General features: G+C 29.7%; 1 protein-coding gene across 1 annotated transcript in view; it reads left to right on the plus strand.

Moving 5' to 3' along the window:
* The window catches only part of LOC142226609 (putative nuclear hormone receptor HR38), a 220,655-nt gene that overhangs the window by 198,388 nt on the left and 7,628 nt on the right, over window positions 1-14,639 (plus strand). The window contains exons 2-3 of the mRNA XM_075296702.1: window positions 6,603-7,300; window positions 11,678-13,024. Of these exons, the coding sequence (XP_075152817.1) occupies window positions 6,603-7,300; window positions 11,678-13,024 (2,045 nt within the window). The remainder of the gene's footprint in view (window positions 1-6,602; window positions 7,301-11,677; window positions 13,025-14,639) is intronic.

Raw genomic sequence — 14,639 nt, forward strand, 5'->3', positions numbered from 1 at the left:
TCCTGGATATAAAAATCGAAAAATTCGAAAGTCTCAACGTCATAAGTCTATAATGTCAAAAACCAAATGTCTACTTTTTCAAATTTTTAAAAAGTCAAAAAACTGAAAAATCTACTTTGAAGTAAACGCAAAAAACACAAGCCAGGTTTTTCAAATTTTGCAAAATCGACTTTAGAAATTTGAACAAAAATCGAAAAATTGAAATATCGAATGTTGAATGATCGCAAAAATCGAAAACCAACTTTTTCAATCGACTTTTCAAAATTTAGAAAATTTTCTACAGAAATAAAATGTTGACAAAATTTTCTAAAAAAATAAAATTAAAAAAAAAAATTTTCTATAGAAATAAAATGTTGACAAAATTTTCTATAGAAATAAAATTTTTACAAAATTTTCTATAGAAATAAAATTTTGACAAAATTTTCTATAGAAATAAAATTTTGACAAAATTTTCTATAGAAATAAAATTTTGACAAAATTTTCTACAGAAATAAAATTTTGACAAAATTTTCTATAGACATAAAATTTTGACAAAATTTCTATAGAAATAAAATTTTGAAAAAATTTTCTATAGAAATAAAATTTTGACAAAATTTTCTATGCGTAATAAAAATTTGACAACATTTTCTATAGAAATAAAATTTGACAAAATTTTATATAGAATGAAAATTTGACAAAATTTTCTACAGAAAAAATATTTTGACAAAATTTTCTACAGAAAACAAGTTTTGACAAAATTTTATATAGAATGAAAATTTTGACAAAATTTTATTTTGTCAAATTATAGAAATAAAATTTGACAACAGTTTATATAGAATGAAAATTTTGACAAAATTTTCTACAGAAAACAAGTTTTGACAAAATTTTATATAGAATGAAAATTTTGACAACAATTTCTACAGAATGAAAATTTTGACAAAATTTTCTATAGAAATGAAATTAAAAAAAAAATCTATAGAAATAAAATTTTTGAGACTGCAAGACGGTTGGATGGACAACTGTTTCAGAATTACCAAATTCCTCATCAGAAACCTCTACTTGCAGCAAAACTATCAACCAATTATCAGAATAAATTCGGGTAATTCACTAAACCCAAAGTAAACTACACTTGAACAAACCAACAAGCCTACTTTTCCTCTGTTGGTTAAGCTACACTTGTAGACTAGTCCATGCATGGTTTTAAGCTAAATTCAAAAACAACAGTAATAACATTTTGACAAAATTTTCTATAGAAATAAAATTTTGATAAAATTTTCTATAGAAATAAAATTTTGACAAAAATTTCTGTAGAAGTCAAATTTTGACAACATTTTCTACAAAAATAAAATGTTGACAAAGTTTTCTATAGAAATAAAATTTTGACAAAATTTTCTATAGAAATAAAATTTTGATAAAATTTTCTATAGAAATAAAATTTTGATAAAATTTTCTATAGAAATAAAATATTGACAAAATTTTCTATAGAAATAAAATTTTGACAAAATTTTCTATAGAAATAAAATTTGGACAAATTTTTCTATAGAAATTAAATTTAAAAAAAAAAAATTCTATAGAAATAAAATTTTTGAGACTGGATGGGCAACTATTTCGGAATTACCAAATTCCTCATCAGCAACCTCTACTTGCAGCAAGAGTATCAACCAATTATCAGAATAAATTCGGGTATTTCACTAAAGTAAACTATACTTGAAGGATAATTTTCCTCTGTTGGTTAAGCTACACTTGTAATGTAGTCCATACATGGTTTTAAGCTGAAATCAAAAACAACAGTAATAAAATTTTGACAAAATTTTCTATAGAAATAAAATTTTGATAATATTTTCTATAGAAATAAAATTTTGACAAAATTTTCTGTAGAAATAAAATTTTGACCCAATTTTCTATAAAAATAAAATTTTAACAAAATTTTCTATAGAAATAAAATTTTGACAAAATTTTCTATAAAAATAAAATTTTGATTTAATTTTCTATAGAAATAAAATTTTTATAAAATTTTCTAAGAAATAAAATGTTGACAAAATTTTATATAGAAATAAAATTTTGATAAAATTTTCTATAGAAATAAAATGTTGACAAAATTTTATATAGAAATAAAATTTTGACAAAATTTTCTATAGAAATAAAATTTTGACAAAATGTTCTATAGAAATTACTAAATTCCTCATCAGCAACCTATACTTGCACCAAACTATCAACCATTTATCAGAATAAATTCGAGTACTTCACTAAACCCAAAGTAAACTACACTTGAACCACCCAACAAGGATACTTTTCCTCTGTTGGTTAAGCTACACTTGTAGTAGCCCATGTATGGTTTTAAGCTGAAATCAAAAACAGCAGTAACAAAATTGTGCCAAAATATTCTATAGAAATAAAATGTTGACAAAATTTTCTATAGATATAACATTTGAACAAATTTTTCTATAGAAATAAAATTTTAAAAAATTTTTCTAAGAAATAAAATTTTGACAAAAATTTCTATAGAATGAAAATTTTGGCAAAATTTTCTATAGAAACAAAATTTTGACAAAACTTTCTATAGTAACACTTTTTTGGACAAAAATTTGGTTACTAATAACTTTGATTTTCGATTGCATACATAGTCTAGATTGAAAAATTCCCTGTCCTGTTCCTATGCCTGTAGGTTATCCGTTGGGTCAAATGAAGTAGTTTGGATCAAAAGAAAAATTTATGAAATTTTGCTTATTCTCTTTTGTAAAATAAATTCATTCAACTGTTTTTTCTACGTAGATATTTTAACCTTTCCTATGAAAACAAATAGCAATCCCTTAAAACTATGAAAAGAACTCATTTGTTTCTTTAACTTCACTTGGAGTTTGGCTTCAAATAAAGGGTGATTTGTTAAGAGCTTGATAACTTTTTAAAAAAAAAAACGCATAAAATTTGCAAAATCTCATCGGTTCTTTATTTGAAACGTTAGATTGGTCCATGACATTTACTTTTTGAAGATAATTTCATTTAAATGTTGACCGCGGATGCGTCTTAGGTGGTCCATTCGGAAAGTCCAATTTTGGGCAACTTTTTCGAGCATTTCGGCCGGAATAGCCCGAATTTCTTCGGAAATGTTGTCTTCCAAAGCTGGAATAGTTGCTGGCTTATTTCTGTAGACTTTAGACTTGACGTAGCCCCACAAAAAATAGTCTAAAGGCGTCAAATCGCATGATCTTGGTGGCCAACTTACCGGTCCATTTCTTGAGATGAATTGTTCTCCGAAGTTTTCCCTCAAAATGGCCATAGAATCGCGAGCTGTGTGGCATGTAGCGCCATCTTGTTGAAACCACATGTCAACCAAGTTCAGTTCTTCCATTTTTGGCAACAAAAAGTTTGTTAGCATCGAACGATAGCGATCGCCATTCACCGTAACGTTGCGTCCAACAGCATCTTTGAAAAAATACGGTCCAATGATTCCACCAGCGTACAAACCACACCAAACAGTGCATTTTTCGGGATGCATGGGCAGTTCTTGAACGGCTTCTGGTTGCTCTTCACTCCAAATGCGGCAATTTTGCTTATTTACGTAGCCATTCAACCAGAAATGAGCCTAATCGCTGAACAAAATTTGTCGATAAAAAAGCGGATTTTCTGCCAACTTTTCTAGGGCCCATTCACTGAAAATTCGACGTTGTGGCAGATCGTAAGTCTATTCATGATGAAATGTCAAAGCATACTGAGCATCTTTCTCTTTGACACCATGTCTGAAATCCCACGTGATCTGTCAAATACTAATGCATGAAAATCCTAACCTCAAAAGAATCACCCTTTATAAAAAAAATTGCAATCTCCGCCTTTGTTCCATCTACCAAATCGAATCACTTCGCTGATTGGAGGATTTGAAATTATATCTACCCTATCTAACATACTGAGCATAACATTTTATTTTTTAATTTTAGTTTCCATACAACTCAAGAAGTGTGGTATTCCCTAAAACAAAAGTCACTTTCAAATTTAAAATTCATAACTCCTCCTCCAGGGGACAGACACACTAGCAGATATACTTGGAAGAAATTCAAACATGTTTTCATTCGTTCAGTAGGGGGTGGCTGGTTGCCGTTAAAATTCAAATTCCTTTTAAGCAAATGCAGTGGGATATTCCTCAATTGAATTAAATCTAAATGTCATTATTAGTCTCTAAGGTATCGTTGTTCTTGTTCGTTTTGTTTTTCTTTTTTTTTTCATTTGAAACTCATTAAATTTTCGTTTTCCTGATTCACTTGGTGTGGAGGTTTTTTTTTCGTTTACGCCACACTAACCACCATAACTAATCACATAAATTAATAACATTTAAGATTTGTTGTTGTTGCTGGCAAATGTCAAAATTGTTGGATAAATATATGCTAAATCCTCTTACACTTGGAGAAAAATGTTTTTCTTATTTGAATTTAATTCATTTTTTTTATATAAATTACTTTAAATTAAAGTTATTTTTTATTTTAATTTAATAATTATTTATTATTTTAATTTAAGTATTAATAATAATTTTGCTTAGTTATAATTTTATTTCATTTTAAATTTTTTATTTTTATTTTAATTATAAAATTAGTTTTAAGTTTACAATTATTTTAATTTTAATTTTAATTTTATTTTAAATTTAATTTGAATCTAAGTTTTAGTTTTAATTTTAAGTTAAACTTAAATTTCATTTATTTTGATATGATAGATTACTTTAATTTTACTTAAAACTTTTTATTTTAATTTTTGAAATTATTTAAATTTTAATTATAATTTTACTTCTTTTTTTAGTTTTAATTTAATTTTAATTTAAAATTTAATTTTATTTTTAATATTACTTCATTTTGATATAAATTACTTTAATTTTAATTTGATTTTAATTTAAATTTCAATTATAATTTTGTTTAATGATAATTTTAATTTTATTTATAGAGTTTATAAGGCTTGTTGTAATACAACAAAATAATATCTTCGTTTTTTTATAAGTTTAAAATTAATTTTAGCATAATTTTTATTTAATTTTAATTTAAACTTTAATTTTATTTTGTAATGTTAATTTACTTTATTTTTTTATACATTACTTTAATTTGAATTAAAAGTTTTTATTTTCATTTTCATTTTATTTTTATTTATTATTGTAATTAATTTTGTTTAAAAGGAAATAATCCTTCTCATTTCAATTTTACTTTTAATTATAAAATTAATTATAATTTTAATATATAAAATTAATATTAAAATTAATTTTAAAATTAAAATTTAGTTTTAACTTTAATTTTATTTGTAATAATTATTTATTTTTAATATTACTTTAATTTGATATAAATTACTTTAATTTAAATTTAAAGTTTTTTTATTTTTAATTTATTATTTCAATTTTGATTTTTAATTCAATTTTAAATATAATTTTGTTTAATTATAATTTTATTTTCTTTTTACTTTTTAATTTTAATTTGATTTAAAGTTTAATTTTATTTGTATTATTAATTTATTTTCAATATTACATTATGTTGATATAAATTACATTAATTTAAAGTTTTTATATCATTATTATTTATTATTTTCATTTTGATTTTAATTTAATTTAATATAATTTTTTAATTTAATTTTTAATATAATTTTGTTTAATTTTATTTCCTTTTAGTTTTAATTTTAAAATTAATTTTATTTTGTATTTTATTTGTAAAATTATTTATTTTGATACTAATTGCTTTAATTTAAATTTAAATTTAAAGTTTTTATTTTTATTTTTTATTGTTGGTTTGTACTTCAATCATATTTGTTGTTTTGATCTCAGCTTTAAAACCATTGCGTTGACTAAACTACAAGAGTAGCTTAACCAACAGAGGAAAAAATTGTTTGTCGAATTTATTTGGACAAAGCCCTATACACTGCAAGATGGTTGGATGGACGCACGTTTCGGAATTACCACATTCCTCATCAGCATCCTCTACTTGCAGCAAAACTATCAACCAATTATCAGAATAAATTCGGGTTGTTCACTAAACCCAAAGTGAACCACACTGTAACCTTCCGAAAAAAGGTTTATGATAGTTGGCCTTTGGCTAAATAAATCTTTGTACAAACATCTCTCTTTTTTCCTTTGCCACTGTCAAATCATCCTTTGCCACTGTCAAATCATCATCATCATTTTTATTTTTATTTTAATTTTACTTCAATTTATTATTATTTTAGGTTTGATTTGAATTAAATTTTAATTATAATTTTATTTTTAATTTCAATTTTAGTTTTAATTTTAAAAATAATTTAATATTAATTTTTATTTTATCGTTCCATTTAATTTTTAATATTAAAATTAATTTTAATTTTTATTTTAAATTTAATATTAATATTAATCTTAACTTTAATTTAAACTTTAATTTTATTTTTAATATTAACTTTAATTAACAAAAATTAGTTTAATTTAATTACATTGACTTTCAATTAAATTTAAATTTATGAATTTAGTCAAAAAGCTTTTGTCTACACTTGCTCTCTACCACCATTCCCTTTCTACGACAGTTTTTCTTCTTGTGTATCTTTAAGATTCCCTGGAAAGCTATCCAACCAACGTTTCTTTTATAACTTCATTGGACTCATGGTTGTTTTGCTTGTTCTTTTGTGATCTTTTACAGGTGCAGCATTTAACACCAGCGCCAATTTACAAGAAGAACGTGCAGCACCCGCAACAACACCAGCACCACAACCGCCATCAACACCCACTGGCGTGACCGGAGCATCAGCAGCAGTAACATCATCAACACCGACAGAAGCAACACCAACAACCCTACTAGGAAATAATTGTTGTAATAGTAGTAGTAGTAGTATTAGTAGTAATAGCATAAGTGATAGTATAACAACTAGTAAGACGACGACAACAACAACAACACCACCGAAGATCTCAGCAACAACAAATGCAATAACAACTACAACAACAATCGCAAACACGGCTGTAACAAACAATCTCATCACCACCAACAACAACAACAACAACCATTCAACATCCATTTCAAATTCGCCAACTATTCTACCTTCCAGAAATAGTGACAGCAACAACATAAGCAAAAGTCCCAGCAATAATTGTAACCGCCACCATTCGAATACCAATAAAACTCTTCAAATTAAAACTGAAAAACAAACGGAACAAGACCCAATAACAACAACAGCAACATTATTATCAACGCCATCATCTTTGGCAGCCACAACAGCAGCAGCTGCTGCAGTTCGAATATCAGCTACGGTTGCTAGACCAACCACAACCTCAAGCAATAACGATCATCAGAAGACACGGCAAACCAACGTTAGCACAAGCATGTTACTATTGCAACCAAATGTAAGTACTCGATTTCGATTAATTTCCCAAAAACTTTTTGGGAAATTATTAAAAATTTATTTTAGGATTAAATAGGACAGTTCACTGGAATGACAATAATTTTCAAATTTTTGAAACAAAATCTATTTAGCTTTGGCTAAGATAAAGAAATCCTCATCTTATCATCCTTGACTTTTGTTCGAATTATGGTGGACTTTTATTATATGCCTGTGTGTCTTTATTTCGGTTTTATCTCAATGATAATCGACTTCCTTCATACGAGTATATAAAATATCACCAATTATTAGTTATAATTGTTTAAATAATTTTTTAATTAAAACAAATTATAACCCAGCTTAAGTGGTATCCAACACAAAAAAATATCACCAAAAATTTTTCCAATTAAATGTTTAATTGAATTTTAAAACATAATCAATTAAAAATTTAATTGGTTCAAAAATTTTTTTAGTTGAAAGAAAAAATTAATCACAAAAACTAATTAGATCAATTAATTTTTTAATTGGAACAATAAATTTTTTGATTGACTTTGGTGATTGATACTATCATTTCTGTGATTGAAATTAATTGGATCAATTAATTTCGTGATTGAAGAAAAAAAAAATATTTTTTTCTGTGAACTTTAATTGTACCTAATAAGGTTAGACAAAGAAATAATGAAAAATTAAAAATTTATGAATTTAAATATTTTATTCAAACAATTATTTTCCGTAATTTATTATTTTTTTAACGGAATATTTTTTCAAATTAAATTTATATTGAAAAATATTTATTTCTTTGTATGAAATAAAAAATAAAATGTCATATTATGAATGAAATCTTCGGAAATCGACATTTCAAACAATCAATTAAAAAAAAACATAAAAAACCATAAATCCTTAATTATGGCCACAATAAGTTTTTCATAAAAAATTGCATCTTTGAAAGATTTCGTCGGAATTTTTTTTAGTTTTTGGGGGTCATTTTGGCATTTTAGCCACAATAAGTTTTTCATATAAAAGTTTGGATTTTTTGAGGATTTTAGCCGAAATTTTGATTTTTTGCTTTTTTAAGGCCCTTTGTCTCTAGGGCGCATATGTAAGATGTTATGGCCAAAATAAGTTTTTAATATAAATATTTCACGAATTAAGGTTCTTTTGACTCTAGGATGCATATTTAATAATAAAATAAAAAAATTAGCTTTTCATATAAAAATTTAGACTTTTTGGGGTGTTTCGTTCACATTTTGAATTTTTGTGGGTGGTCATGAAATAAGGTCCTTTTGGCAGTAGGTCTCAAATTTAAGGAGTTATGGCCAAAATAAGTTTTTCATATAAATATTTGGATTTTGTGAGGATTTTCGTTGAAATTTCGATTGTTTTCGTTGTCAGGAAATAATGGTTGTCACAAAATAACGTCCTTTTGGCTCTAGGATGCATATTTAAGGGGTTATGGCCAAAATAAGATTTTCATATAAAAAGTTAGATTTTTTGAGAATTTTCATGGACATTTTGATTTTTAATGCCCTTTTGGCTCTAGGACGCATATATAAGGAATTGTGGTGAAAGTAAGTTCTCCATAAATTTTTTTTTGAGGATTTTTGTCGAAATTTTGATTTTTTGAGGGTGGTCACGAATTAAGGTCATTTGGCTCTAGGAAGCATATTTAAGGAGTTATGGAAAAAATAAGTTTTCATATAAAAATGTGGATTTTTATGGATTTTCATGTGAATTTGGATTTTTGGGGGTGGGCTCTTGGACTCTAGGACGCATATTTATTAATAAAATAAAAAAAAAGTTTTTCATATAACATAAACATTTTAATTTTTTGAGGATTTTCGTCAAAATTTTGATTTTTAAGGCCCTTTTGGCTCTAGGGCGCAAATTTAAGAAGTTATGGCCAAAATAAGTTTTCATATAAAAATGTGGATTTTTATGGATTTTCATGTGAATTTGGATTTTTGGGGATGGGCTCTTAGAGTCATAAGACGCATATTTATTAATAAAATAAAAAATAAGTTTTTCATATAAACATTTTAATTTTTTGAGGATTTTCGTCAAAATTTTGATTTTTAAGGCCTTTTTAGCTCTAGGGCTAAAATTTAAGAAGTTATGGCCAAAATAAGTTTTTCATATAAATATATGGATTTTTTGAGGATTTTCTTTGAAATATTAATTTTTTTGGAGGTGGTCACGAAATAATGTCCTTTTGGCTCTAGGACGCACATGTAAGGAGTTATGGCCAAAATAAGTTTTTCATATAAAAAATTGGATTTTTTGAGGATTTTCACCGAAATTTTAATTTTTTGGGCATGGTCATGAATTAAGGTTTTTTGGTTCTAGGACACATATTTAAGGCGTTATGGCCAAAATAAGGTTTTCATAAAAAAATTGATTTTTTGGGAAATTTTCATCGAAGCTTTTATTTTTTTGGGCGTAGTTATGAAATAAGATCCTTTTGGTTCTTGGTGGCATATTTAAGTAGTTATGGCCAAAATAAGTTTTTCATACAAAAATTTGATTTGTTTCTAAAGATTTTCATCGAAATTTGAATTTTTGGGTGTGGTCACGAATTATGGCCAAAATCAGTTTTTCATATAAAAATTTGTCCAAACGGCGTCCAACATTGCAGTCAAACCACATAGAGAAGCTTTGAAACACTCTCAAATGTCACCAGCATTACTGAGAGGGGATAAATAATCCATGGCTGAAACACTTTTTGGTGTTTGGTCAAAACTCGGTTTGAACCCACGATCCTGTACATTGGAAACGTTCATGTGCATTATATAGGTCATTTTCTAAAAGCTACCTTAAAACAGTCAGAGGAAAATGTGAGGTCTCTTTCCCCGTTCAAATATGAAAAAAGGGATATTCAGTTTTTGTCACATGACCACCATCTACGTTTCCTGTAAAATACTTTCTCTATCTGAATAGCAATATGTGAAGTACCTAAATTTTGTCGGGAGACCATAGGCCATTTTGCGAATATAACTTATATTGTATTTTGAAATAGTCAGGTAAGCAAAGATCCTCCTCTCCAACCAGGAGTCGAACAATCAGTCATTCGATTTATACGGCATTGCCCGCACACTATCCGTATTAGTGTGCCTGCAGCCTTCAACAATGAAGTTACCGTGCTATGAATTCATGCGCACTCACGACGTGAAAAGTCGTAGTTCTGCATGTACATGAACAAGTGATCTCACGACTTACGACAATTCCCTTGACTCCGATCATTCTCATAGTCAGGTAAGCAAAGATCCTCCTCTCCAACCAGGAGTCGAACAATCAGTCATTCGATTTATACGGCATGGCCCGCACGCTATCCGTGTCAGTGTGCCTGCAGCCCTCAACAATGAAGTTATCGTGCTATGAATTCATGCGCACTCACGACGTGAAAAGTCGTAGTTCTGCATGCACATGAACAAGTGATCTCACGACTTACGACAATTCCCTTGACTCCGATAATTCTCGTACTGACATGCTCGCGAGTCACAACAAATTTCAAGTTACTATTCATGACTCACGTGAATCATATCTGTAATTCCCATAAATCTGATATCACAATTCGACTTTTTGAAAATTTCGATAAGTATCTACCATTTAACATATAGGAAAGGAAAGACTTCCACTTAATGCTAAAAAAAGGGATTCGATTGGTTAATAATATGGGTCTTGGGCTAATATTATACAATAATACAAATCAAACTTATTGTACCCTGACCATATACGATATAAAAATGATCCCCTCGCCTCTGAAATATTTCATATTGATATATTGCATTTTTTTGAAATTTCCTTTAACTCCTCCCAATAATAAGGCAGGCAAGAAGAATAACTACAATAATAATAGATCACTAATTACATTTGCATTGGTTAACGATGACACCTCGATGGGCGGTATGATAATGACAATAAAAGACAATTAACCGCAACCAATCATGAAATTATCACCTAACCACAACATACAACTGCCAACAATATGGTTAATGAATATATGTAGGTAAACAATAAATAAGAAAAACAACGTCAAATGGGGGTTGTATTTTGTAGTATTCGCAAACAAAAGACATCGAACTCTGGCCAACAAACACATATTTTAGTGAGATGGTTTTGTAGTCTCCCTAATAGGCGTATAAAAAATTCATAATATTGAAGAGGAACTATTAGGGCTTTTCGCAAAATGAATTGGCAAACAAGACACAAACAGACGGACAGAAAAAAATAAATGGACAGACAGATAATAACTGCCAATCATATTTAGTTACCCGTTCACTAAAGTGCGCATGACTAATGTGGAATAACTCCTCCTGGAGAAACGTAGATTTTTTTTTCGCGAATACCTTTTTAAAAAAATCACAACTTTTAATTTTAGTCTTTTTTCAACTGCCTTTCATTACAGAAGACTTTCGGTTCTCTTTCTCCGTTTGATAATTTTTCCTCGCAATCCAGTAATCAGCAGCAACATCATACCACCCAGGCAGCAGCAGCAACAACACAACATCAGCAACAACAACAGCAGCAGCAACAACATCATAACAATCATCAACATCATCATCACCACCATCATCACCACCATCACAGCCATCACCATCACACGACACAACACACTTCGGCAACATTGGCCAACAGCTCAACATCCCACTTATTGTCGGTGGCCACAGAGGATCATTTGATTGGTAATCTTACGGATACCACAACCTCAGAACATTCGGAATTAATTGATCATACATTCAATCAACTATCCGATTTATTCTTTCCTACCGACTCCAATCAATCTCTACTCTCACCCACACTTGATAGTAATCCCGGTAGGGAGGCCGATTCCTCAACACCGCACAATCATAGCCATCATTTGCAAGATCTCCATTCGTCGTGTGAAACCTTGGTGGGTAGTAGTGAGGATATCACCTCATCCATAGAGAATCTAACGAAATTAACGTGCCTGCGTGAGAAACGTTTATCCTCCATACCGGAACATCATCACAGTGTGAGTACACCCAATTCGGAAAGGGATCATTCATCGTTGTGTTTCGATCGTTCAACACCACAAGAACTTGGCCTCTTGAGTTTACGATCAAGCAGTGATCCTGCGATTGCATTGCATGCCCTACAGGAGAGACAAAATTTAAAGCAACACCAGCAAACGCATAGCGGGGGTGATCCCCTATTATCGCCCCTGGAAGGGCCATTATCATTGCCTAGTTTTGAAGAAACCTATTCGCTCAAATACGGTACAACACCAAGTGGCAGTAGTGATAACGCCGCTTCATCTGAATTACAAATTAAAATGGATGAGGATTGTTATCCTTTGTCATCATCATCGGCTGATGGCATAGGTGGACCAGCTTTAAATCAGACTCACCATCATCATCATCACCAGCAGCAACAGCAACATCACCATCAACAGCCGCAGCCGCAGCAGCAACAGCATCATCAGCAATCCAGCCATCATCAACAACAGTTAGCCAGCCACAATAGTTTAATGGGACCCTCCCAACACAATACATCGCAAACGCACTTAAATGCTGCCTCACAGCAACAACATCACTCACACCAGCCCAATTCCAATAATTTCAACTATCATGGCCATTTCAATGCTACCACAACTCCAGCCTCTTCAAGTTCTTCAGCCTCATCGTATGAGTATAATAATGGATCAAGTTCGGGCAATGAAAACTCACAGAATTACAATGCTGCCTCATCGGGAGAAAGTTTCTATCATCAGTATCAAGCAGCACAACCCAATGTAAGTAGAAAATTTTTAGATTTTTATTAACCATACTCACAAGATCAAGGCACTAGAATTAGGTTGCGAAAGTACCCTATGGCAACTATTTCCCATCTATAAAATCTATGCTCCATTATTATAATTGTTCTCCTTTGTCTCCTTTCAACAATTTCTTTCAAATTTGCCATTCTGGAGGTTTAATTTTCAAACAACTTTGCAAGCATTTGAGGGCTGTTTCAGCAATGACACGTTGAATATTGGTTTCCAAGCGTCAGTAGTTGCTGGTTTATTCACGTAAACCAATGACTTCAAGTGGTGTCAAACCACACGAACGTGGAGGCCAATTCAGTGGTCCATTTCTCGAAATAATGTTGTCGCTGAAATGTTCATTCAATAAGTCAATTGTTTCGCCCGCAGTATGACAAGTGACACCATCCTGATGAAACCACATTTCGTTTACATCATTATCTTGAAGCTTTGGCAACAAAAATGGATTGATTATGATTCTGTATCGACTTCCCAAAGACTGCACCAAACAGAACTTTTATCGGGAACGGCGTATAGATTATCTTCGCTCCAAATACGGTAATTTTGCTTGTTGACATATCCATTCAACCAAAAATGCGCCTCATCACTGAAGGCAATTTTGCGGTAATAATACGGATCTTCATCTAAATGATTAATCGACTACGAATTTCCACGATTTGGAAGCGTAGTTCTGGAGTTAATCTCACTATGATGATTTGCCAAACAATACTGAGTAGAGACGTCACTTTAAACTGTCAAAACAGATGTCAGACAACAGAGTGATTCATATTAAAATAATCATAAAAAACACCCGTTAAATAAAATATCTAAGAGCCTCTTTGTTTCTGAATGTGTCTCCGACAACCCAGCTCTCTATCCAAAATCACTCAGAAAAAATTTACATCCTCAACAATCAGTTTACAATTCCACATCCTTTTGGTTCAAGTTATAAAAATTGGATTAACCAAACCACTAATTGGGACTTGAGTTTTTTTTTACTTCCTTTATAGATATCCTTCATTTCAAACTCTTTTTCTAGGTACTCAAGTGCATATTGCTGGATATAGTGAAGCCCTATGGCTGAAAAGTTTCTTCTAGAGATGTAATTAATTTTCACTTCATAAGGATTTCACTTTCTTTGAGGTGATATATAAAAATCCTTTGTTTTATACTGCTATTGTAATACATTTAAAAATACTAATTTTTACCGCTTATAAAACACAGTATGAGCAAAATTATGAACATTTCAAAATATATTTGAAAAGTGTACCGATTAATTGACATGGAATTTGTCATAAAATATATGTTATTGTTCGTCTTTACATAGAAGTAAAAAGCAAAAAAGTAGGGAAAAAGTTTATTTTTTTTTTGGAATTCGAAATACTAAAATATCATCACATCTAAAAACTTAATACGAAGTCAATATTACAATCCAATGCTAAATACATTCCTCCGATTTTGCACTGGATCCAAAAGGGACATTTTCATTAATTTTTCGGCTACGCCTTTGTTTATTTGCTACGCTTTTGCCTCTTGCATAGTGAGAGGCGATAGGCTTACACGGTTTTTGGTGCCCAAAATACGCGACGGAATCACGGTTGCCAAA

This window comes from Haematobia irritans, chromosome 2, assembly GCF_050003625.1.
Source record: "Haematobia irritans isolate KBUSLIRL chromosome 2, ASM5000362v1, whole genome shotgun sequence".
In the NCBI taxonomy this organism is placed as follows: domain Eukaryota; kingdom Metazoa; phylum Arthropoda; class Insecta; order Diptera; family Muscidae; genus Haematobia; species Haematobia irritans.